Raw genomic sequence first — 26,562 nt, forward strand, 5'->3', positions numbered from 1 at the left:
GGTTTGCTGGCAGGACTTGTGACCCCGTGGGGGACCCACGCTGGAGCAGTCTGTGCCTGAGGGACTGCACCCTGTGGCAGGGACCCACACTGGAGCAGTTTATGAAGAACTGCAGCCCATGGGAAGGACTCACATTGGAGAAGTTCATGAAGGACTGTCTCCTGTGGGAGGGACCCCACACTGGAGCAGGGGAAGAGTGTGAGGAGTCCTCCACCGGAGGAGGAAGGAGTGGCAGATGCAATGGGTGATGAACTGACCACAATCCCCATTCCCCAACATGCTGTGTTGTTCGTAGGGAGGAGGTAGAGAAAATTGGGAGTAAAGTTAAGCCTGGGAAGAATGGAGGGTTGGGGGCAAAGGTGTTTTAAGATTTTTTATTTATTTTCTCATTATCCTACTCTGATTTGATTGGTAATAAATTAAACTCATTTCCCCAAGTCAAGTCTCTTTTACCTGTGATGGTAATTGGTGAATGATCTCCCTGTCCTTATCTTGACCCATGAGCCTTCCGTCTTATTTTCTCTCCCCTGTCCAGCTGAGGAGGGGAGTGATAGAGCAGCTTTGGTGGGTACCTGGCATCCAGCCAGGGTCAACCCATCACAAATGACTTAAACAAATATCACAGATCAAACTGGAAGAAAAAATAGTGATGAAATATTCTCCTATCAGAAAATGTTGCTTTTATCCAAAAAACCGTAGTAATTTTACAGGAGGGTGTAGATTGTGACGAAATTTTGTTTTGAGGGGGAAAAATAAACGATAGAACTGAAGGATACTGAAACACATCAGCAATGCCAAAATAATCTGTTTCAAAAAAATGGTTATTAGAGGTTTCTTTTCACTCCAAAACAACAGCAACAAATATTATGTACCTCTCAAAAGAGAAGAATAAGAAAATAAATCTCTCCCAAGATTGCTCCACTGAAAGCCTGCCATAGGAAACTTCAAAATTCAACATTGTTTCTAATTCAAAATCCAATCTTTATCTCTGAAAAATGACCTAATATTGCTTTGTTTGGATCTAGCCTATGAACAATGTGGTCAGGGAGGCTGCTCAGAGTCCCCATGCAGCCATGTGCTTGCGTCTGTTGCTTTCTCTGCTTGGTTCTCTAAATACACAGAGAAATTTGACCCTGCTGGAAAGATTGACAAAATCCTTCCTGGAGATTTACTCCATGGTTTGTAATTTCACTCCAAAATATTTAATTATTTATATATATAGAATCATAGACTGATTTAAGATGACTTCTAGCGACTTTGTCACTTAGACAAAATCCCTGCTTAGAGCAGAGCTGCCTTAAAAGTGAGGTCAGGTTGCTCAGGGCTTGTCTAGATGAACTTTGAGTATCTCCACAGATGGAGATCCCACAGCCTCCTGGGCCACCTGTTCAAATACTTTATCAAAGAATATACATACAAGTATATGAACATTTCTGTTATTTTTCAACTTGTTTTTGAACTTCAGAATTAATTAATTCTGTGTTGTTCATAATTTTCCTTTAAAACTTTGAAAACTTTTTTTTTTTTTCCTGTTTTGCCTTTGCTTAACAGTAGATGAATATTTCTTTATCCTGTTGTATCTTAGATCTGGAATTTCCAGAAAAGAGCCATATGTTTGAAAATAAATCACATTTTCACCATTTCCTCTTTTTTTTCTTTGTCCTCTCCCTTCTCTTAATCCACGTGGTGGAATTTATCACTGAAAGAATAAAGTATTTTGCAGAAATGTTTAAATAAAATAATTAGAAGAAAACACACCATAAATTCTTTCAGGTTGGAGAGTTACTACAAAGTAAGACAGGTTAATATCTCCCTTTAAGTTTTGGAGTTTGGATGAATGATAAAACAAGCAGAAATTTAATAAAAACAGTTGAATCCTTCCTATTGATAAGAAGGGTCTTGACATCTCTTGGCATCTCATCGCAGATTCTTAACAACTTCGGTAAATATTTAAAGCTTCCTGTTTAAAAATTAATACACCAGCCATCCCTGGTGAAATTAAATAATTGAGCCTCTAGGCACCACCATCATAATGCAGCTAATTAGAATAATATCAGAGAAATACAGACGAAAGAATAAACTTCTAATACTCTTTCCATAGGACACTATAATCTATTGGTCTAGTTGGGGTCCTTTGATCTTTCCTCAGCTGCTGGAAGTACCCAAGCACCAAAGGAGACTCTGACAAGAACAGGTCTGATGTTTAACACCGCAGTCATCTTTTGTGTATTTCCACCATCCTCCCCCGCCCCTTTCATGAGTATTATCTGATTTCTGTTGGAAATTTCAGGTTCTTTTTTATTGGTTTAGGAATTTGTTCCATTTAATTTCCTTATTAAAAAAAATCTCTTCAGATGCGGAAGGTGCAATAGCTGTGGGTGCTGGTTAGATGGGTGCCACAGGTGTCACTTAGTGTCACTGGGAGATGACTTGGGACTGGATTGCCTCATAATCACCACCTGTATGCACAGACACTCTGTGAGGAGGGCACATTGTGCCTCACTGTGCACATGGCACATATACCTGGTGATCACAAACACTTGGCAACTGGAGTGAGTTTCAATGAGTGAGGTACCCAACCTCATCGAAGCTGGATCTGCCCTCTGACGCCAATATTTTCCCCATCGTTCTCAAGTGAACATCAGGCTATCTTTCCATCTCTTCTCCAAAATGCTCCCAGCATTTTAGTATGTATCTTGCGTTACTGGCTTGGGGACATGCTTGCCCCAGTGCCCTGCATAGAGGAGGAGAATCCTGTCCTGCTGCACCATAGCAGTACTCCCCATAACCCTGTGCCTCCAAGCAATTAATTCATTGCAGCAGAGAGAGTTCAAACTGGCGACAGTGTCAGCCTGCATTAACCAAAGGGAGGATGCGTAGCAAGTTGCTACAAGAGTTCTGTTTATCCTTTTGGCCATAAAAATCCCACTGCTGTGGAGGTTTACAATCCACTCTGGTACTGGATTTCCACACCACCCATCCTACCCCCCCCCCCCCCCCCCCCCAATTTTTTTTTGATTGCAGAGAGTTGCTGTTGAAGATCACCTTGCCTAAGCAAGAACTGGCTTGCAGTAAATAAAGCAATAAATACTTCATTTCAACAGTCCAAGTGACTTGACCCATAATGATTTCTTCTGGTTGCCCTATGATATTTAGCAGAGATGTGGGTCTCTGCTCTCCCTCTATCTGGGAAAGCGTGAGGAGAGACTCCATCAGCAGAAAAGACCCTCTGCTTCCCCAAGCCTTTTGAAGCAGGATTTCTGCTTAAATTAGGCAGCTTTTCTTGTGTAAGATGGGTGCAGCTCTCTGGAAAGCTGTTGTTTCTCCCACCACCTGAACTTCCAGTCTCATCTCGGCTTTTTTGTACTGTGGCAACATTCCCGCTGTACAGTCTGTTAAATATAGCTGGGTAGTTGGAAGATAACTGAACGTTTGTTACAGCAAATGAGGCAATAAACGTCTGAGGTTATAACGGGCAGAAAAGTCAAGGTATTTATCAAATTGCCATGGGAAATAGCTTTTCCAAGCGTTAAGTAATAAACTTTCAATTATCATTTTTATACTACTGCAGAATGCTTCTCAGATCAGATTTGCTTTTGTTGGTTCAAATAAGGTGAGAGGTGAAGTTGTTTTCCTCTGTGAGCAGAGAGGATGCATGTCCCTGTGTGTGCTTATGTACTCACAGCTGTGCCTCTACAGTTCTCTGTTACTCTCTTTTTTTTTTTCCTTTTTTTTTTTTTTTTGTTGTTCTTTTTCCTTTTTTTGCCTGGGGACTTTCCCCAACCCTGGATTAACTGACCTACATACTGATACTTAGGATTTTAGGATAATCCATTAAATGGCTCTTAGAAAGGTACTTACCTTTAGATTCAAAAAGATGATTATACTTTGTTGCTGTTATCACTGTAGTATCATCCTCTGTCTGATATGAATTTCCCAGCTGTGTATTGGCTTCTCTGTCATCTTCCTTGTGGTATAAGAGAGAGTGATTTTTCCCTTCTGCTTACACTTGGTTTGACATGCTAACCATCAAAACACAAGCTCTGTTTAACGTTCAACCTCTCCCCAATTTCAGTGAAAGTCAACTCAAGCCCAGATGAACTTTTCTGTAGAAGCAGAATTTCTGTGTCAGCTGATGAGGAAAAATACCCAAGGAAGAAAATCCTCAAATCCTCAATAGTGATATAAAACTAAAGCTCTGAAGTAGCTGCTTAGAGCACAAAGACATATTGGAAAGACATTGAAAAATTCTTGCAAGCTACTGAGCAAACAAACAGGCCAATCAGAGGTAGGAAGTAGTAGGAAATTAGTAGTGAACAAACTCAGAAATTCATTATGCCGTTGTATTATATGCCATCAATGGTGAGTATGCACTTTAAATAGTTTATATTTCTTTCTCTTTAAATAGTTTATATTTCTGCCTTTATTTCTGAAAATGGGGCAAAAGTCATCCCAAACATAGAATAGTTTCTATAACGAAAAAGGTAAAAAGACTGGTGTATTCAGCTTGGGGACGAACTGCCTGGGAGCCAGGGTGTTACTGCAGAGGGCTGGAAGGATTAGTAAGGAGGATGGCTCTTGCTTTTTCTGACTCTTGATCTCTAAAAATATGTTGCAGGCCTAGAAGGACCTTTAGTTTGATTGTTTATGAATATGCTTACAGCATTCTCTCTTCAACACTTTTCTCCTGATCTGCTCTTAGCAAACATTTCACTGCCTACACATAGCTATAGAATAAGGATAATAATGTAAGTTTACTTCCCAGAGGAATATGGAGATGAAGCACTGCTGAAATTCCCATATGGTGGGTTTTGTAGATCTATAAGTTTTGCCACTGATATATTTTCCCTGCTATTAGGAATAGTAATGAAATACAGTGTTTATACCAGAATCTTCATGCATACACGTTCATACATTTGCTCAGAAGAGGCCACACATGGTCAGTTTCTACTGAAATATCCCACAATTCCTTTAGCCAAGCCACAAAATATTCTGAAGTGTAGAAACAAATTTTTATCCTTTTCAGAGTTTATACTCTCCCCATCTTATTTTTATACAGCGCTGTTGTAATTTTTAAGACCTGCTATATCTGGAATCAGCTCCTGCACCTGGCTGCTTAGCCAGCAGTTCACAAACTAGCCTTGTAAAAGCAGTCTCTTTGAAAACCTTCTTGTTAAAAAGCAGGCTTCCTAACAAACTTTCTAGCGTACTGAATTCCCGCTGAAATCCAGTGCATTCTTTTATGCCTCCGAAATAGCTGGTGATTTCAGAGGGAGTCTGTGATGTGCTGGCTCTGTAGAATTACAACCTTAACAGCTGTAACATCACTAAAAGGCTTATTCCAGAGAAAGACCATGTCGTAAATGAGGTGTTCAAAGACTGAAAGTTCCAGCTGCAGCTTGCTAACTGTGCCTGCTGCCAAAAATGATAGTCCCCAGTAAAGTGCTACTCACTCTACATTTATAGTTTTTCTTTTCAAATACTCAAATTTTAGAAAGCTTGAAAATAAAGGGCACCAGTAAGGACTTTTGTGGGCTTCTAAAGTGATGACGTTTCAGATAATGAGGTCCCTGACAGATGAATGACTATAGTTAGATCTTTGAAGGTTAAGGACACTGTCATACTCTTGTCTCCTCTGTCCCTCTGTGGGAAGTTTTTGCCTCACCAGCCAAGGAGTAAGGGTGGGAGGTATCTGAGGTTCCATTTAGAGTTCATCTTATTAGATGAAATATTGATGGAAGTGGTCTCTTGCTGAAGTGTGTTGGAAACTCACAGCACACGTCTTCTACAGCCTATGCTCCAGCAGACAAACTTCTGTTGGAAGGCTGAGTGACAGACAAGGACTGTTTAGAGCATCAAGACTAAAACTGTCAAAGCCAAAGCCAGGAATTTAAATGTGGGAGTGCCAGGCAAGGCATAAGGTGGTCATGTATAGTAGTAAATGAGTGTTGACTACATTTAAGCCATGTATCTCCACTCTGACACTTACGGTGATTCCTTCAGTCCCTAAGCCCTCTCCCTTTACAGCCTTTGAAACCAGCATTTTGGGTTTGGGGTAAAAGCAGTCCTGGTCACTGTATTTAGGGTGCAGTTTGTTCTTTACTATATGTTTTAACCATGTCCAGAAGATGCTTTCTGGACTGGGCCACTCGAAGGACCTCATCAAAAAGATACATGTTTTGCAGGTTCTCTGTCCCATTCAGCTGGGAAATGGGAACAAAGCTGCTCAGCCCAGCCAAAATTATGTCAGTTGGGTCTCATACAGAATTGCTGGTACCAAGAGAGCTCTGCTAGTAAAAACTCAGATAAGGTACTGGATGGCGTTGAAGCAGGCCAGTGAGAAGACTGATTCCTGATCTTAACTTTGGCTTAGGAGGGCTATAAATACCAGAGCCATTTTGTTCTTCTGGATTTTAAATGTTTAAGAAATTTGGGCATTTTGTTATGCCTAAAAAAACCCATAAAATACAAATTGAAGTTTAGTTTTTGTGCAGAAGATTCTACAGGGACAGTAATCTGGATAGAAGAGAAGTTGAATAACGTTGATTTTTCTTCAAACTGGGGTTACTTCAGATTTAAGGCAGTGTTTTGTCAAGTTCCAAGGGTTAATTACATATTGTTACTCTGTCTCTATAGGGCTTATTAAGATGGGTCTCCCATCTCAGACTGGTGCTCTCAGGATACAAATTACAGCCGTATCAGAGAAATACAAACAAAAAGGCAGAAAATTCAAGCTTTACAAGTTCTTATCCAAACCAGATTGCTGCCCTTTTTTTTTCATCTATATGTCTAATGATGAATCCATAAAACACTTTAAAAAACAGTGGTTAATTTTAGACCTATTTTGATCTTAATGCTGGTGTAAGGATTTGACTAAGGAAAGTGTATTGTTTGTTTCAGAGCACAAATTTGCATTGAGCTGAAAATATCAATAATAAATTCCAGCTCAAACTGTGAATCTTCTGATGCTTTTCTAAGTGAAATCCAGCATTGTGTCAGGGATATTTTTATCCCTCTGACACAGAAATCTTGTTTTTCAGAAGCCTTGGCTGCAGAAATAATAGCTTATTATACAAGAACAGAAAAGGACAAAATATTTTAAACATATAGTGGGAAATACCCTCACATGTTATAAGTAGGCAAAACACCCTCTTGATCTCAGTCAAACTGTACTGATATTCACTGGCTGAGCACCTGACTGTGATGAGAAATGTTCCAGATATCATGTTGTTCAGATTCCATGCTGTTTGATAATTAATGTTCTTTGTACATTACCAGCCCACAAACCCATTCAGCTTGACAGATTCATGAGAACACTTTTTCTAATTTTCAGAGTTGTTTGTATCTCCTGAGCTTAATAGTGACATGTAGTCATATGTAAAAATTTTGAAAATAGCCATTTTACTGCTTTGGATGGGAGTGGGACCTTTTCTGGAGACAGTTTTATTGATGGCCAAATTTGGAATGTTTCATAAATAAGATGCAGATTTTAAGATATTTTTTATTTCTACAAAGACATTTTTTTCTGGCTTAACATGTGCATGAAATAAGATTATGTGCAAAGAGTAAATTTCAGTAGAATCACATCTTATGGCTTAGTATATCTTTACTTTGACCATGGAAGTAGAAACAAACTTCCTTCACTATCCTGAAAACAAAACAAAAAAAAAAAGCAATTCCCACACAAGTTATTGCAAGTTGTTCTATCTAAAGGAAAGACATCTGGAAAGAGTGGTAAATGTCAAAGTCTACACTGTGCCAGAAGGGTGTACAATGTTAAATGTGTTATTTAGCCTGCAAAGTTTTTACTTCTACAATACTGAAGTTGCTTTTGAATTTTATAGATATGGTATCGTAGGTCACTTGATGTTTCAGATGCTCAACATCAAATTTGTGTGAGAATCTGGATCACTAAAACAATATTTTTTTCTGCTCTCTAGTGCATATAGTATTGCTATTGATAAAGTTTAGCAGTGACCTCAGATGCAATTTTGGAGTAAGAAGACAGATATAATGGTTTCTGTTTTCTCATTTTTCTTATATCCCCGAATAGGTGTTTAACACTCATAGACAGAGTACAAAGCTGTTCTGTTGACGCCAGCATGACCAGAATTTTACCCAACATCATTACTCTTATTGAAATCAGTATATTCCAGGAATCACTGGGCTATTACTCAGTGTGTGATGTTGTCTTTGCTGCCAAGATTTTATCTCAGAAGACACACAGATGGCATGTTTCTGCATATAAACACAAAGTAAAAAGTGCTGGAGCAGCCTAAAACATGTTCATCCTGCGAGAGTTAGGTCCTGCAAACAGAGGTCCAACTCAACTGACACTGACTCTCCTTTGCAGGATCAGGGTGAGATCCTACACCAGGTGACATGTCTATCCTGGCCCATATTTGATTTTATTACCTAGTAGCCTGTGTATTGCTCAGCTGATATAAAGCATGAAACACACACTCCAGAAATGCCCTGCCATCTTGTGTCTCTGCTATCAGGACATTATGGAAACACGACTGTATTTTCCTATGACAGAAGTTGTAAATAGCTTGGGTCGCCTGTCTTCATCTGCTTCATAGTCATATTTATTCAAATGAAGAAGAACAGAACATTTCACAACTTGCTATTTATGGCCTGATGAAATCATGTGCCTGCCATAGTTGTGTGTTCTGTCTGTTTTCCTAATTTTCAGTGCTGTGTGAGAATTACATTTCATGGATGTCTGGCTGCTAATAGGAGGATGAAATCAGAAATACAAGATGAATATTTATTCAATACAACAAGTTCAAGATTGTGATTAAAACTACGAAGACTTGTTGAGACTTTTCCCCTTCACATCACACTTGTTTTCAGATTTTAAGCTTTTTTTTAAGAGAAGAATCTTATGAGGTACTGAAAACTGATGTTGATGATGATAACATGAGTTGGAGAAAATAAGCCTTTATATTTTCTTGCTCAGAATGACAGTCCATCACTCCTGGGGAAGAAGTGGCTTGTTGCTTTGCTACTTTGTTCTAACAAAAATTCATATTTCTTTAAACCAGAGGAGCACCAAAGTGCTCTCCAGCATGCACATATTTCATTTCTTTCTATAAGCTAAAGAAAGCAGCTATTTTATAGCATCAAAACTGGAAACTGGTTTGAAACAGACAATATGTCAGTGGAAAATTTATTAACCAGAAAATGTAATTCCCTATATTGGAAGTTAGGTGAAGGACAATGGAACTTCTACCTGTGAATGGTCAGGACTTAGTTTCATGGTATAATTCCTGATGCATCTAGGATCTTTTTTTTAACTGTTTAATCTTACTTTTCCTTTCCATGAAGCCATTAGAAATTATGAAAGTATAAAGAAGATAAGCAAACAAAATTCCATTGAAAATTACTGAGAGTGATTAGTCTGATGTTCAGACATGAAGCCCCTACATCAAAGTTTTGGATTCATTTTTAAATCTTGTGATTTATTTTTCTGTTTGAGGTATACAGTCTGTAGGTCAAAGTTGCACTTAGATGCCTAGCAATAGTTTTTTGTTTGATAAGTATATAATTGAAAATTCTGTTTCCTTTAAGGGGATTGGTTTGAGTTGTGTTTTGGAGAGCAGTGAAATTTAAAATTTAGAGCTCAAAATGCATCTTAGGTGTCTAAAGATGTGTGTGGATGTCTAGTGGTATTTTTGAGAGACAGGTATCTAGTTCTTGATCAATACCCACTTTTCCAGACAGGTGATTTCTCATCTGTCCTTAAGAAGTCTACATCAGAGATAAACACTGAGATTCCCCTGCTAACCTGTGGAGAGAAAAGATGTGACTCATTTCTGTGTAAAATGGATGTAGGAAAATGGGTCAGAGGAATCTCTTTCTAAAGGTGCCTACTTTTTTTTTTCTTTGCTAGACAAGCAACCCATATGTAGAGATAGACAATGTATATACCTAAAAGAGGTGAGATGAATTTCTGTTTGAGAATGGGAAGCATTCCCACATTGAGACACCTACATTTAGTTGTTAATGCACACATCATATGTAGAGATCCAAGTGTTTATGCTTCCATTACAGTCAAAAGAGAGACAATCACTAGAGGCTGAATTACTTCAGCTGGGTGACTGTTCCAGGCTAAGTTCAATCACTTTCTAGGCTTTATTTGTTTGTAGACTTTAGAGGAAAGATTCAGTTGCCTAACCATAAGTGTGCAATGCCGTTTGAGAAGCTTTAGGATGCCTCATCTGGCATTTAGCTGCTGCTTCAAAAGGAAACAGCACTTGTTTACACCGTGGGTAAACTGCCAGTTGTGAATAAATGTCTTATTTTATTCCTCAGGGGGTATAAAATCGTACCAGATATCTATGTTTAGGCATTGGAATTTTTCCCTAGGTGTCTGCTTGCTATTGAAAATAGAGCTTTAATAATTTCTTATACATTGTCATGGGTGAAAACAATATTGGTTTGACATTCTGGTTATGCATTTGCATCTTCAAGATGTCCAAAATTGCCCTTTTCCCAAAATACCTTATTTAGATATAAACATTCACAGGGGTCAAAATGAGAGGCAAAAATGCCATTGTTTCTAAGAAGGCAATAAAAGGACCTTGGAGGCCCTCCATTCACTACATCTTGTTAATTTTCAGATCACATCTGAAATGTTTGCTCGCACAACAAGATAGTGTCTAGAATTCAGAGTGAGATGCAAACACGAAGATAGTTTCAGCTCTGCAGGCCCTTCATCACTTCTATTGTAAGCTATGGAAATAAAATTATGCTTCTGACAAAAAACATACAGAATTTTAAAATCGCCTAGACCCTCTACAACAGAGGTAAAATGAGGTCATAAGAAATCCAAGAAATATGCTGGGTTTTGTTCATGTTTTGTTAAGCTGCATATAGCACTGAGTGCACTGTAAGTTCTCCTAAGGTACTACATACTGATTGTATTTCTAACACAAAAATCAAAAACAATGGGGGTTAAGAATTTGAGTGTGGGTCACCAGGAATGATTAATCTTACCAAGAATTATGCTGTGAAAAACCCGCAGGAAGAGAGAATACATTTGTGCTAAATATGTCTGCTCTGAACAGAGATGTTCACATGACAGGGACTTTTATTTAGATGTTGATGTCCCTATTTTTGCTTATAGCTTTATGTTTAACTACATTCTCTTGACTTCAGTTTCACGCACACCTCACTTTCTTGTTTGGAGACTGAGGAAACACCCTCTCCTTGTTTTAATATAGATGCTTGATCTGTGCCTGACAGTCATATCACGTCTTGCTCTAGAAGCTGTTAGTGCTTCTCCTAAGCTGAGACTTCATTCCTAAGAGATCTTGAATGTTCCCTGTGAGGTATGTAAATACAAGGATCTCAAAAATTTATCAGGGTCAGGATTAGGAGACTAGTCCTCTACAGAGAATTCAGTTACTTAGGAAATACTGTCAATAATTTTCGAGATGACACTTTATTTCAAACTAGTAAGAGGCAAATGATCTGGTAAGTTCCAATGTGCCAGTGGAAATCTGAGTAGTGTTGTCTTTCAAGTTGGCATAAAACTAAAAATTTGGGCTGTATCTCATCCTTGTTTGATAAAGATTCCTGCTTTGAATAAGAAGAGATTAATCCAAAATGCTGTCCCAGTTTCTGCTTGGGCAATGAAATGTACTTGGCTTGTAGATAACCTCCCTGCTTCTGAGTAGGTCTTTCATTCTTACTGAATACCTGGCCTGGAATACCTGAAGTTGTTTTGGTTTGGTTTTTAACTCAGGAGCTTGGTATGTGATTGCGTAATTGCAGTGTTGTACAAGATATGTGTGGTGATATATATTTTCATCAAGATATTCTTGTTCCTGGAATTGAATTCAGGAAATGGAAGCAAAATAATCAAAATGACACCTTTGCTGCCTTCAAATTGGTCACAGGGAGTAGATGGCTTTGGATGTATCATTTCATTTTGCTAAAATTATCCCACACAATATGAAAAGGTCTAGCAGGAAACACTTTCATTTCATTTTTTTTTTTTCAGGCAGAGTTACATCCTTCCATATTTTTTTTTTTTTTTCTGAAACTTTATGACAATATCCAGCTGGACCAATGGATTACAAGAAGTATCTTCGTACAGTGTATTTTTATTGGATGCGTATTTAATGTTCTAAACACATGAAAAGAGTGGTAGTACACTTTCTGTCCTTACTGCAATGACAAAGCAGAGCTTTAGTTTGGGAAAGCCATGTAGCTGGAAGAATTCCTCCATAATTTCTATATTTGCAATATTATGCCTTGGGGAGAGTTCTTATGTGATGTTTTCCTAGAATCTTTTCCCATGTTATGTCTATTTGAGTATAAATATTTCTATGGAAATTGTTGGAATTTATACAAAATTACAGTCTTTGGATTGAAATTGTGTGTCTGCATTACCCAAAACAAACAAAAAAAAAAAAGTAAATGGAGTTCCAAGATAACTATCTGTAAGCCATAGCAATCTAGTAAAAGCAGTCATCACTGCTGTAGTTTAAATAGTCCAGTAGCCAAAACACACTTAGTACTGCTATATGGCAGTGATCAAGAGCAACAATGAAATGTTGATTAGTTTTTTTTAAGTATTTCTGCAATATGGCATATGGTGTCCCTCTGAACACAGAGCTTTGGCAAAAGTTTAAAAAAGCCAACAAAAACCAACAAAAATTTTACCCCTTCTTTATTTTGCTTGTCAGGAACAATAGTCTGACAACAAAATTAGGAAGGACAGTCGAGTGGATCTAGGAAGGAGAACTTCACCTCAGTGTTTTGAAGATGTGATGTTTGTACAGCCTTGTCCTCATAAAGTCACCAGACTTCTGTACCTGATGGGGTTTCTCACATGAATGACCATATGAAATTTCTTCTGCCAGCTACACTCTTTCCCTAACTTTGTTCTGTGGTCTGCTAGAAATGGGATACTGAGTGAAGAGGAACCAGTATGGTTTTGCTGTGTATATTTCTGTATTGCCTTAATTCTCCAGTGACTGTTACTGGAACTGCTGCCCATAATTTTTATATTTTGCAATACTGTTGATGTTGTAATGAAAAGATTATAAAGCCTTTTATGTCATTCCTCTCTGCCTCAAATTTGGGGTGATCATGAGGTTAAAACTCTGCGGCTTCCAGCTTCCAGCTTTGCTATTGACATCTTCTGACAGGATTGTCCTGTGCATTGTCCTGTCTGGGAAAGAGAAGTTAGGAGAGAGGTTAAACACTTACCTAGACCAAGAAAATACTGAAGAAGCTTTAAACTTTGCTTATAAGGCATTCAGTTACTGATGAAAGGAGGAAGTTTGTACATAATGGCCTTTCCATTAGTTGTAAAGATGATCAATTCCCATAAAGACCCCAATGACCATTTGGATCCAAAATCGAATTACTTCTGTTACTTCATTATTAACCCCACTGAAGACCGTGAAGGAGGACACTGCTCATAAGATTTCAGGACGTGATCTGTGCTTCCAATGGCAGAATAAGAGCCCTGGTCTCTGGGAGGAGCCAGCCATGAGCAGAGTTAAACTCAGGTAGAAAGTAGTGTGGCCTCATAAGCCCCATTTGAAAGAAGAAATTTTCTCTGTTGCCCATGCCTCAGCAGGCAATTCTCTCCTGGGTGTAGAGCCGTTAGCAACACAGTTCTGTCTGATTTTGCCAAGAAGCATCTCCTGCTGCCATCTGCTTAGACCTTACAAACTGAGGGATATGTTTAAATAGTGGTCTCTATAACTTCAGGGTATGGGTATCCTGCTTGCCTTAAACAAGCCTGTTTGGGCCCTGGTGCTAGTGTAATTTGTGACAGTATGTTGTTCATTACAGGCTGCAAAACAACTGCAGAGAGAGGGCGTTTTCCTCCTGTGCATACTGTGCTGCTACTACCAGATTGTTACCTGCATCAGAAATGTGCAGTTCATTGCTGGTTTAGGTACATCTGCAGCGGGCCATGGACATCAAGTCTACTCACACTTAATCACTTCTAGGAAAGCAGAACTCCAAGGGGCATGGCAAGATGCTGTCTTTCTAGAAAACTCCCTATGTTGCCCAGGTTTGCTTGCCTGGAAGTATTTGGACACAAGCCAAGAGGATTTCAGGGAAATAGCCCTGAGTTGGATATCTTTATCTTGTTAGCATATCTCCTTCCTCTTCAGGCACTGTTTGCTTTGCAACTCAAGTAAGTGTGTTAAGGACAACACCAAAGCCAACACTTAGATGCTGTGGAGAATCAGTAATTTGTGACATGTAATGGGTTGCCAGTGCCTCCAGCTATCCAAATGGAAATCCAGCTCCCTGTCCAACTGATCCTCAAGAGCTCAACATCCATCCTGCAAGCTCTTACTCATTTAAGAAGGGTCATTAGCTCCATGAGATGACCAAGCAGCATGCTTGCAGTATGACAGGTTTGTCAGGCAAAGCTTGAGGGACAGCTGTTCTGAGGTTGGAATAAGAACCAAGGACTCCAGGAAAAATTACAGCCCGTCTGTGAGGCAAGCTTTCTAGCTGTGCAAAGCCATCCTTCTGGTGAAGTTTACCAAGATACTGGCTTGAATCTGAGAACGACATGTTTTTCCTGTTGTTTTGATAGACTCTGCTAGCCTCATTTTATTCAGCAGCTGTACCTCAAGCCCTGCTGGTTGGCTCCATGTCTAGCAGTGGCTCACTTGGCCCTTTCTTTCTTTGTCCAGATCAAGCAATGCCATGACAGAGAAGTCAGCCTTTTCCTCTGTTTGTAAACCACTTAATTTAGCTCTTGCTCTACAGCAAAACCTGGTGCAACTATTTATATCAACATGGCCTCAGGCACTTAAAAGAAGTCAACATTCTGATTATGGCTCTGCATATTTTATTGCCTATATTTAAATCATGCTGCACTAAAATGGCACCTGTTCCTCCATTACTGCATTCCAGTTTAATAGTTACTGTCTGTCTAAAGAGCCATCATGATGGAAAATGGTCTACACATTCTTTACTTTCTATAGTAGTCAATGCCCCTTGGAATAAACATTTGTTTCAAAGTTTGTGTGAAATTTGTTAAATATTTTACAGCTGAGGATAGCTATAAAAAATTAGGTTTGTTTTTTCTTTTTTTTTTTTTGCCTGAACATAAAACATCATGCTGTATTAATTTCAGTACTGCAAATATTCCCTCTTCTAGTAGTACCAAGACCCGTCTGCTGATGCTGCTGACCGCCTCTCTCTGTCAAGTTCTCTTGCCAACATCCTTATCTTCTCCCTGCACTGTCCCAGCCTGTGGGTATTTTTGGTGATAATAATCGAACCCACAACTGCTTGTCAAGCTTTCAGTGCTCTGAGCTCTTGTCTTGCTCAGTGTGTGAGAGTATGACACTGCTTGCTGTGCTGTTCTCTTTTGGCTAAGCACTGAAACACACAATTCAACAGCTCCTTACAAGCATCAATAGCTTCAGTGATTCCATGTTTAAACCTTAAAGCAACTGCTGACAATGTTTACTTTGTTAGCAATTTCAGACAAAGTTATTAAATAAAAATGGCTGTGTTAAGAGACTTTAACTTGCTCAAAACTTGGATCAAGCAATCAAGACATCAGAGAACCTGACTTGATAAATATGCACATATTCTGAACCGGAAGAGTCCTCTCTTTTTTTCTGGGGTCCCTTATCTCCCTTATAACACATCTTCTGAAATCTGAAAAAGGGAAGAGACTCTTCTAAAAAGTCAGAATTAATTCCCAGAACTTGTCTGTCCTGAACACTGCAAGAGGCAGAAGTGGTTTTGTACATCAATGTCCTATCATAACACGATGCATGTGCGTTGAGAGAATGGAGACTCCACGGCCAACCTTATGTTTGACATTTCCTATCTTCTAACCGCTGAACATCTTTTGACTTAGTGATACTCTGATTGGATTCTAGACAGATGTCTACATCTGTATCATAAAAGACAAAATGTTTTAAGGAAAAAAAGGCAAAATGTTGTATCATTAAGTTTTGAGGATTTGCTTGTTTTTTTCCTTTATCCTTTTTAAACACACATAAGGCAATAGTATCTACAGAGACACATATCTGCCACTCACCCTTTTCATGTGTGATTCTGCATACACATTCAAACCCCTGTTTATATGTGCAATTTTGCTATGATTTACATTCATCTAACTAGATGTGGACTTGGCTCATATATCTACACTTGAGCAAGTTACCTTTAGCTCCCTTGGTAGTCAGTACAGGTGTCAATGGTCACATGAATCTTGTTGAGTGTATTTGCTAGATCTCTGTTGACTATAGTGTCACTCTAAACACCTCATACATATGAGGGCATTTCTAGATAGTGAGATGAATCTCATGGGCAAGTGTCTGTGCACCAAATTTTTCACAAACAAGGATAATCAGTGCGATTAATGTACACTATGTACTTACTTAGAATGTCCTCAGAACATCTGAAGGACACTATAACTTGTCCAAGTGAAACTATGTAGTAAATCTTGAACAGGCAAAATGCAATATAAGCATTTAAAATCTGACAAGGGCAGGCTGAGTTTACAGCGCAGTTAGACAGTGCCATGAATTTTTTCATGACCAGAAATGGAGATGCAGTCAGAACAGCGCCAAAAACCATAAAATCCACTAGTCTTTCACTGTCTTAGCTGTCACTAGTTCATTAGCTGTCACTAGTTAGCAGCATCATAGTGATGTTTAAGTCCCCCTGTTATCTACTTGGATTCTTTGGTGATGTCTCTGTAGACATGACAGTTTGCGTTCAAAAGCAGATAGCTTCTTTACTCGTGCATCACGCAGCCACATGGCTCTTACAAGAGGATGCATCTCATCCATATTCTTACATCTCCTTTCCAGCCCTGCATCACCTGATGCTGGAATCATTCCAAGGAGGATCTTGGTCAACTTGCTGTCATGTCCAGATGTGGCCTATTGAGAAGACAGACAGAATTGACCTTTACGTGCTGCTAAAAATCTGAATGAGGTCAAACATCCTTATATACTTCCAAGGACTTAGTATAGACTTATGTCCATGCAGTTTGGAGGTCAGGCATGAACTTGAGTAGAACTTTAAAAAAAAAAAAAAATATTGCAAGGCTCTTTTATGAGTACAGGAAAATAACATGTGGTCTGTGTCCTAAAGAGCTCTAATTTCCTCTATGAAACCAACAAAAAAGCCCAGGCAAAGAAGAAAATAGTTCCTTTTATTGGTGAGGGGACACAGTCAAATGTAAGAACGATGGATAATTCTGACTGAGTGTCCTAAATAGGCTTCAAATAACTTGCTGCTTTTTGATGCACTTTGTGTTTCTAAAACTGACAACAGGAACATCAGAAAAAAAAAGATTCAGGTGAACAGTGGGAATAAGACACAAAAACTGCTGAAGATTGAAGATTATGATGGTTTTAGGAGTCTGGAGTTTTAGCTCTCAGTTGTGCATAAAATTTTAAAACCTCTTTTTCTTTTGAAGACCATAAAGAAGAAATGCAAGTTGGGGAAGGAAGAGGTAGGGAAGGTGTGAAGAAGAGAGGATTATATAGCAGTGGGAAGCTAGTCCAGGTGGAAGTTTGTATTATCTCTTTTTGCCTTCTGCTTTGCTCTCCTTCCTCTTCTTCTGATTTTTCCCTGCTGTTTCATTTTGTGCACAATGCCAACAGCAGGTTATTATTAACTGGTGTAAGCAGATAGTGATTTGTGCTGAGCTGAACTCATAACTGGTGTCCTGACAGGCACATGCTAACAGAGGACAAATCGAGGTTGCTCTTCATTCTTTTTTTCCAGTGATCTGACCTAAATTTGCACAGCTGTGTTCACATTTAATCCTGCCTAATAGCTCAAAGGCTTTATATCTCATAAGAGCAGCCTACTGGCACCTGACATTTATTCTGGCCCTTGTTCAGTTCTGCCCTACAAATCCTCTGGCATAACCTGGTATTTTTGGTTTTTTCCCTAGTAGATTTATTCCTCCATCTAAATACCCTTGAAATGACCAGTTTATGAAGGGTATAATCTAGACCATTGCTTCTCAGCCTTCTTGGATTTGGTAACCTGCATAAATTCTACAGTGTGGATTGGTCCCACAAACAGAATGTGAGAGAAACTGAAGTTGTTGACTTGTTTTCCGAAGTGACTTTCTTTGGATCCATTAGGTTCTCTCTGTTTTCACCCATGACTATGTGGACCATATATTTGAAGCTGTTAACCTAGAGTGAAGGTTCTCAACTGTGAGGTGCAAGTGATTTTACTCATAACACTAATTTTGTTGCTGGAGGCTGAATGGGTATCTACCCCTACTGAACTAAGTGCCACTGGTACTTTGTGAGTTCCAATTATGCTGGCAAAAGACAAAGCACAGTGGAATGTTTAAGTGCAAAACCAATTACATAAAATAAACCAGCTCCTTTCTTATTTGCTCCACTTTGAATACTCTTTGGGTTATGAGTAATTTTTTAAAGGATCATTTATTATTTGTCTTCTGTGTCTCTAACTCATAACATTTTGGTGGTAGCAATCAACGATCCTTGCGAAATGTGATTCATGGTGTTGCACTCTTTACGAACATATGTCTAACGCATCTGACAAAACTGTGGATATTGATTTTCCCAAGAATATTAGACAGCAATTTATTTTTTCTTTTAATATTGGAAGATTATTTTCAGGGCTTGCATCCAAACTGAGTTAGCTTTTTGTAAAAAACAAATTAGTCTTTAGCATTAGTCTAAATGCTTATGCAGTGGAAAAAAACGATGTTTAATAGATATGATTGATTAAGACTATGTGTCTTGAATTTGTTTTTACCTGTATCGTAAATCTTTACTTTTGTTTACATACTGAAGAAAAAAATACAAAGGCTTACAAGAGACTAGAAAACTAAAAACCTTACCAAACTAGCTGCAAGAGATTATTGCTATCTTGTGCTGTGATACTATCTCATTCTGTAAACTCTAACAGGTAATGTTAGGTGGTTGCAATGATTGGAGATCTTAGAAAGTAGTCGTTGACACTTCCATGGCTAAACAGAACATTAGAAAGTTTCTCATGACTAAGAATAACATGATTTCTGAAGAAAACTTAAGACTGAAGTCTTAAATGGTAATACATATTAATACAAATAGAAAAATCATAAACAAGCAGTGACCCAAAAGTTGTGGATTTTGTAAGTGCATTTAGGAAACAAACTAACAAGCCTTCTGGCTGAGTTCTAAATCATAGAATCATAATAATTTAGGTTGGAAAAGACTTTTAAGATCATTGAGTCCAACTGTAATTTTTATGTGCATTATCTATATAGTTTTTATTGCATATATTCCTTGTTTTCAACTTCATTACATACTGTTGAGTGGGGCCATATATTGAGTGAGATGATATCTGTTTTCCAGTGAGTGTAGATATTTTGATTTATCAATCTGTTGAAGTTCTTGTACTTGAATGTGAAAAACGGGATACTAGGCAGAGCTTTTTTGTTACTGTTAAAGCTGTGAGTCTTGAGGGATCACATACTTCATTGGCTTTCCATGACTCAGTATAAATGCTCTAGCTTATTGACTGTGTTATAATAAGATGAAAGGTCTAATTCAACGAGTCAAAGGGACATAAACCCATGCTTGAATCACCTTGCTGAAGTAAAACCATAATCTTTGGTGGCTTCCCGAGGGTTGAAACATATGTCTCAGGAAAAAGGAAGTTTCATGGTAATTCAAGTAAAAAGTTTATGTTCCAGTAATTCTTTAGCCTCAGCAGTGCTGGGAAAACAAAACTGTTTTAGGAAAAGAAGAGGTATTCTGAATAAAATTCAATGCCACCTCTACCCTAGAATAGTCTAAAAATATATTACTCATGGGAGAGCCATGTTTTAGACACTGTTATGTCAGTGATTTGTATCAAGACAGGTTAAAATAAAAAATATTGTAAATACTTATTTAATAGTTTTGCTAAACAAGCCTTGTCATTTCTTTGTATATTTAGTGTTGTATTTAGATTGTCTCCTTTTAAAACTATAAAGGAGGTATATTGCTGTCACCCAAAATCTTAGGAGAGAATTACTGGCTTGATTTATTTTAACAAAATGAAGTGCTAACTTCTGAAATATTTTTTTTGTTGAAGACCTCACCTCTCTCATTTTACTGATGAGCTGGCAGAAAAAAATTACAAGTTCTGTAAAGTAGAGAATGGTTAACGACAATGGTGTAGTGAAAGGACTTACTGACATTTGTGACTGTTTTGACTCAAGCAATTAATTATGCTCAGAAAAGGCTATTGAGATGCAATCACTGCCTTAAGAACTGAGATCCAGTTCAGCTGAATGAAGGTGAACATTGAAGAAATTTAATTAATAAAGAAAAACAACAACAACAAAAAAGAGACTTGGTCTAATGAGTGTGCTGCTTCTCCTAATTCTTTTGTCTAGAGCGTATTTGTGTGTGTTTATCATCCTCCTTCTACTGTGTTCCTCTGTTCTTTAGAATTTTACAGTGGGTGAAGGCATTTGTGGAGAGGAGAATAAGATTATCTCACTGTGAACTTTTTCTACACACTTAATCAAGGAATTCTTAATAAATAAACAAACAAACAAAAATTCCCAGCTTGCAACAAATACCATCTTTTGAAGAAATTAGCAATAAAGTAAAAGATGCTTTAAAAGCAGTAAGAATAGTGATGCTATACTGGAGATAGTGTTGCTGTGTTTCTTGAAAGGCAGCTTTATTCTGCTAAATGAATGTTTCTAGGTTTATGAGTCATTGCCCTTTATCACATTCTGTTTTGTTCTTTTGTCCTCAATGGGTTTTTTAGTTGTGGTTTTTTGTTTGTTTGGGTTTGTTTTCTCGCTTTTGTGATGGAGATGGACAAGAAGGGTGAAAGCACTAAAAAAATGTCTGGTTTATTTTTCACTTGGATAATTACACAAATGCTAGAAAGTTCAAGGACTGTCAGAGTATGCAGTGTCCTGTCCTCATTTACACTCTGCTGTGTCCCCATCTCGCCTTCCTCTATCCCTTTAGTTGGGTTGATGCTGATTGCTGTCTCAGCAGGGAATTGTCAGACTCATTTTTAGCTTCAGGGTGTTTAACAGTTGTGTGTGTGTGGTACATAACCAACTAATCACCTGCTGTCAGAGGGCTCGATCAGTTGACTGTATCTCTAAAATGTCATTAGCACAAATACTGAGTCAAAAAGATTACAGAGAGCAGTGGAGGATAAAGATGAATAAAGCTATTGCAGTTTGGGCAGTATCTTGTGTTAAACAATCTCCAATCCAGAAGGTATTTCCACCAACAACAATGGAGATGTGGGGAGTAAAATCAAGTCTTTCTTTAAAAAAGCAAGTGAGACAGTCTCCAATCTAAACATATAGATTTTCATAGGGCTTTATTTGTATAAAGGATTCTGATTCTCGATTAGTGTCTCCTTGCTACAAGTAAAATGACAATTGAAATTGACTCTCTCTTGCTAGGACACCAACTCTAGTTGGAATGACAAACTATCAAAGTAGTGACCTGACTTGTTAAATCAGCACATGTAGGACAGCATAGCACAACCAGTGACAATGGCAGCACCTTATGAAGCAATCCAGTGTTTTGAAGTGATGAGAATGATCATGGGATGGCTTTTACAGAAGCATATGGCCAAAACAATTCACATGTTGCTATAGTAGTTTCATACTGATATTCACTAGTGTTATCTTCAGTTCTCTTCTGGAAAATGCAAAGAGTTTGACTTAAAACCAGACATTTCAGAAAAAAAAATGTAGTAGAGCCTTCTCAAGAATCACCTCTGTGTTTTTCTTTAAACTGCTTATTAGATAAATTAACAGTACTTTAGTACTGGCAATATTTGCTATTGTGTTTACAGCACTGATGTAATGGCATCCTTCACTTCAGTATTATATACACTGACTATTCCTCTATTTATAACCCAAGGTTGTCCCACAGAGTGATCAGTGAGTAACGGGTGGTCAGAGGTCCTTCACAAGTCCTGGATTTTGAAGGGCTATGATCAGGTTCCTTTAAGCAGGCATCTGGTACAGCAGTGAAAACTTAGTGCATCAGTTTAAGCACTTGATCCAGGCATGCCCACAGCTGTTTTGTCAAATTTCACAGCTTCTTACACTGAAGCATGATGTTTAGGTCTCTGAGCAGGTTTTCTTTGAACTTTGCTAAGTGCCATAATGATAAGGTGCACCAGAGGCCCCTTTTAGTACTTGTCAGGTGTTCCCTGAAGTACCAGGCCCTGCTGCTGGGGGCTCAGTCCCTATAGCTATCTGACACAGATTTACATGCCCTGATCCTCTGGAGTGCCAGTGGGGTGGATGGAAGTTCAACTTGATATGGTAGCTATTTATTCTTCCGTTCTGGTGATCAGTGAGCGAAATAAAGTTACAGAAACATTTTTTTCCCTTTTTTTGCAGGACAATTCTATATTTGTTTTGTAAAGGTATAAAGCATGTAAAATAAAATATAAATACACTGAAGACCCATGTCTGCATTTCCATGTATTCAATTTTTCATTTACTCAAGCTAACCCTAGCTTCATGTCATGCTTTCTATCTTTGACAATATTGGTGCTGGTCTGAACTGGATGGCCATCCATTCACACCTCTCCTCTTTAAATTGGTGTCTTCAAAAGTATGGAGTTTCCTTTGATCCCGAGTTTTTGGTCTAGGGAAATGTGCCTCAGCACAACATGCAGATTTATCCAGAGGTAATTATTCCAATTAGCACTGTTCTCAAGGCTAAATACCTTGTCAGAGTATTGCTTTGTGGTATTATGTGGTTTCCTCTTGGCTTCCCACACACAGTCTGCTTTGCTTTGATACTGTACACTCAGATAAGACTATCACACACATAACCAGGTGGTATGTGATATACATGCCTTATAAACAGTATAGGCTGTGCAGAAAGGAAAAAGGAGAAAAGATTAGTCTCATTCCTGTTGAAATGGTTGGGAAAGAAAAAACATAATAGTACTTTGTCAAGTAATAACATTTGAGTTTACCTTCACTGCTCCTAAATCACAGCCTGACATGAGATAATGTAGAGTTTCTTACCTTGGATGTATACCAGATGCGTAGCTTAGCAATTGCCCTTTTCTTTCTCACAGTTATAAACATAAATTGCATATAGTGTGTACATCTTATGTCCCATTCTTGTCATTCTGAAGTCAACATCTGCAATGTTAGTTTTTGAGGAGGGTGAATGAAAAACCAATACTTTTAACTCTAGAATGAGGTCTTTTTGAAAAATGGTAGTGCTTTGAGAGGATAGCCAGAAAGAAAACAGTTTAAAATAATCAGTGTAATAAGCCAGTCAGCTGGAAAATTACTCATCAGGAGAGAGCACTAAGACTTATCAGAAAGCTGCAGCCTAATGCTTATCTGAGGACTTCATGTATCAAACTCCTCTTCATTCCTGCTTCACTGAAGGAAATGGTCAAATCTTTGAGTGCCATGGAAATTACTGGTTAGCATATATGGAGAAATTCTTCACTTCGCAGTCTGAGCTAGATATCCCCTTATTCCCCGTATGTCTCAGGGGAATTATTAATAACCCAGACATGGGTCTTCCTCAGAGATTGTATTTGACTGCTGTCAAGGAGCTACCAAAATGATGCTTACGAACATATTCATTAAACAAACCTGATCTCTATCTTCTCAATGATGCTATAGACAATTTTCAGACAGCTTGCAGATTGCCAGAAGTAGACTTGCAGGGAGAAAAGGAGGAAAAGGTAAATAGAAAATTCAAAATCTGTCCAAAAGCTGTAAAAGTCCTTGACTTGCCTTTGCTACAATTAGTGAAATGTTAAGAGTTTACACTGGTATATTAAATATGGCTGCTTTGGAAACTTACTTCTGCAAATCTTCCTTGAGTAAGGTATGACCTCCTGAGGTCCCTTCTAACCTGGATTATTCTGATCCAATGAATGTATGAGATATTATCTGTAAATGGCTGCAATGCTTCAAAATCTTGGTCTGGCTATTGCTTCCTATTAGGTGCTTTGATTGTCAGCATTTTCCTTAGAAGAATCTCTTCCATTCATTAATCTTTAAATTATTCACATTCCCTCAGAAGCTTCCCTTCCAGCACTTTAGTTAAGTCATAGAAGAGGTCAAAAGCAAGACAGTTCTGAATTCTGCTCTCACCTATCTAGGGTTTTTGTCTTTTTGGCCTGTATTTCACACAAATGATCTGTGCTGACCCTGAATATCTGCCATTTGGTAAAGCAGGAAGAGAAAAATCAGTTTCCCATACAAGAGTAGCAAGAGAGTTAATTAAGATTTCCTTTGAGATTCTTGAACATAATATGTTATTTACTTTTTACTTCTTATACTTTCCATAATATTATAATTCTGTCCTCAGGCTTAATTAGACTTTTTACCTCTCTTAATTACTGCTTTGATCTGGCTTTTAATGAGTCTTCCTGAAGGTGGAGCCCAATGATGTTATTGGAAAGATTCCAGCTGATTTCAGTCGATTTCAAGCTTTGCATGAACCCCAAGATGCCAAATAAAATGTAATAAACCATTTGTAGATTTGTTAAGCAAAATACTTCAAATGTTTATAATGCCTGTATATATGTGTTGTTTAGGTGATGACCTGAAAAAATCATGTCTGAGGTCCAGGGAACGGTCGAGTTTTCTGTGGAGCTACATAAATTCCATAATGTGGACCTCTTCCAGAGAGGGTGAGTTGATGTTTCCATTAATTTGCAGCCGATATAACAGAGTAGTAGTTTATAGAAAAGAGTTAAACTACAAAACAGGTTATTTTCTGCCAAATGCAGTTACATTTCTTGCAGTCTCCAGGGCAGGGAAGGATGTCATTGGGCTTTCATTGCTGTCAAGGAAGATCAATGTACATTACTTTCTCTATAAAGTCAGACTAACTGACTTGTTTTTGTAATACAATGTTGTAATGCAGCAAATTATTTTAAGCATCTGTTCAGATTTAAGTACAATAGCTGGTTTAAATGCTTCTGGACTGGTTTTGAGCCTCTGTGCTAAATGATAACTGCATTGAACTATAATGAAAACATGTTCATTTTAGGGTCATAAATCTATACACTTTTAATGAAATGTAGCTGAATCCCACCATTTCAGAGGGAAAATGAATATTCATGTTTGCCTAAAGCTCTGGTTCTGGTGGTCATATTGGTTTTTTTCACATCCCTGTAAGTTAGAACATGTACAATGGCCAGTCTACTTAAACTTTTGCCCCTATTCTTTTGCACCACTCTTCCTAATAGTTTTTATGACAACCCAGTGGCTGTGGAGAAATCTGACCAAGTGTGAGTTATTACTCTGCTTGCATATTGGACCCCACATGTATTTTCAGTGAGGAAAAGATAAGACAAAGGAACATGTTTTGAGGAGACCAGAAGACCCAGATGGGACAAAAGGATGTACTTCATGGACAACAGTGGGTCTAGTGGAATAATATTTTATTTCATCTATGAGGATTGATGTACACAGAACACTAGATACTCTCTTTCAAGCCTTAGCTTTGCACAGGGGTGTTTCAAAGCTGATTTGTCCATCTTGAACACCATTTCCTGCAAGAAAACCATGGAATTGTTTCGATATTGGGATAGACTAGGTAGAGCTGTTTCCATCTGTATACAGGTTTTTTGTTATTTGTTTTTACTGTAATGAACTATGTGGTAAGGATGCTGTGAACTTGAACGAAGGAAATATGCTCTATTTTGATTTAATAGCTGGGATTTGGGACAACTCCTATGACTGCAGTGTTGGAATGGAAGGATACAGGCTCGTTAGGAAGTACAGGCACAGGAGACGAGGAGGGGGTGTCACCCTCTATGTCCATGACCAGCTGGAGTGCATGGAGCTCTGCCAGGGATGAATGAGGAGCTGACTGAGAGCTTATGGGTCAGAATTAAAGGGAGAGAAGGGACAGGTGATGTTATAGGGGGGGGTCTGCTACAGGCCACCCGATGAAGGAAGACTGAGCAGACAAGGCCCTCTGTAGACAGATAGGAGCAGCCTCACGTTCACAAGCCCTGGTCTTCATGGGAGACTTCAACCACCTCAATATCTGTTGGAGGGACAACACAGCAGGGCATAAGCAATTCAGGAGGTTCCTGGGATGTGTTGATGACAACTTCCTTCTCCAAGTGATAGAGAAGCCAATGAGGAGAGGTGTTGTGCTGGACCTTATTATCACCAATAAGGAGGGGCTGGTGGGAGTTTGAAGTTCAAGGGCAACCTTGGGTACAGTGACCATGAAATGGTGGAGTTCAAGATCCTTAGGACAGCAAGAAGGGCACACAGCAAGCTCACTACCCTGGACTTTCAGGAGAGCAGACTTTGGCCTCTTCAGGGATCTGCTTGGCAGAGTAGCATGGGATAAAGCCCTGGAGGGAAGAGGGGCCCAAGAAAGCTGCTCAATATTCAAGGATCACCTCCTCCAAGCTCAGGAGCAATGCATCCCGACAAAGAGGAAGTCAGGCAAAAATGCCAGGAGGCTGAATGGATTAACAACGAGCTCCTGGACAAGTTCAGACAGAAAAATTAGGCCTACCGAGGGTGGAAGCAAGGACAGATAGCATGGAAGGAATACAGAGCATCCAGAGATCAGGTTA

The 26,562-nt window shown here is 38.5% G+C and overlaps 1 protein-coding gene across 2 annotated transcripts in view; it reads left to right on the forward strand.

The window, feature by feature from the left end:
• FAM135B (family with sequence similarity 135 member B) overlaps positions 1-26,562 on the forward strand; it is a 250,570-nt gene that overhangs the window by 71,845 nt on the left and 152,163 nt on the right. For both annotated transcript variants that reach the window (XM_074833913.1, XM_074833819.1), the window contains one exon: positions 24,553-24,648. In XM_074833913.1, coding sequence (XP_074690014.1) covers positions 24,572-24,648 — 77 coding nt within the window. In that variant the 5' untranslated portion in view covers positions 24,553-24,571. The remainder of the gene's footprint in view (positions 1-24,552; positions 24,649-26,562) is intronic.

Source organism: Strix aluco, chromosome 1 (assembly GCF_031877795.1).
Source record: "Strix aluco isolate bStrAlu1 chromosome 1, bStrAlu1.hap1, whole genome shotgun sequence".
NCBI lineage: Eukaryota > Metazoa > Chordata > Aves > Strigiformes > Strigidae > Strix > Strix aluco.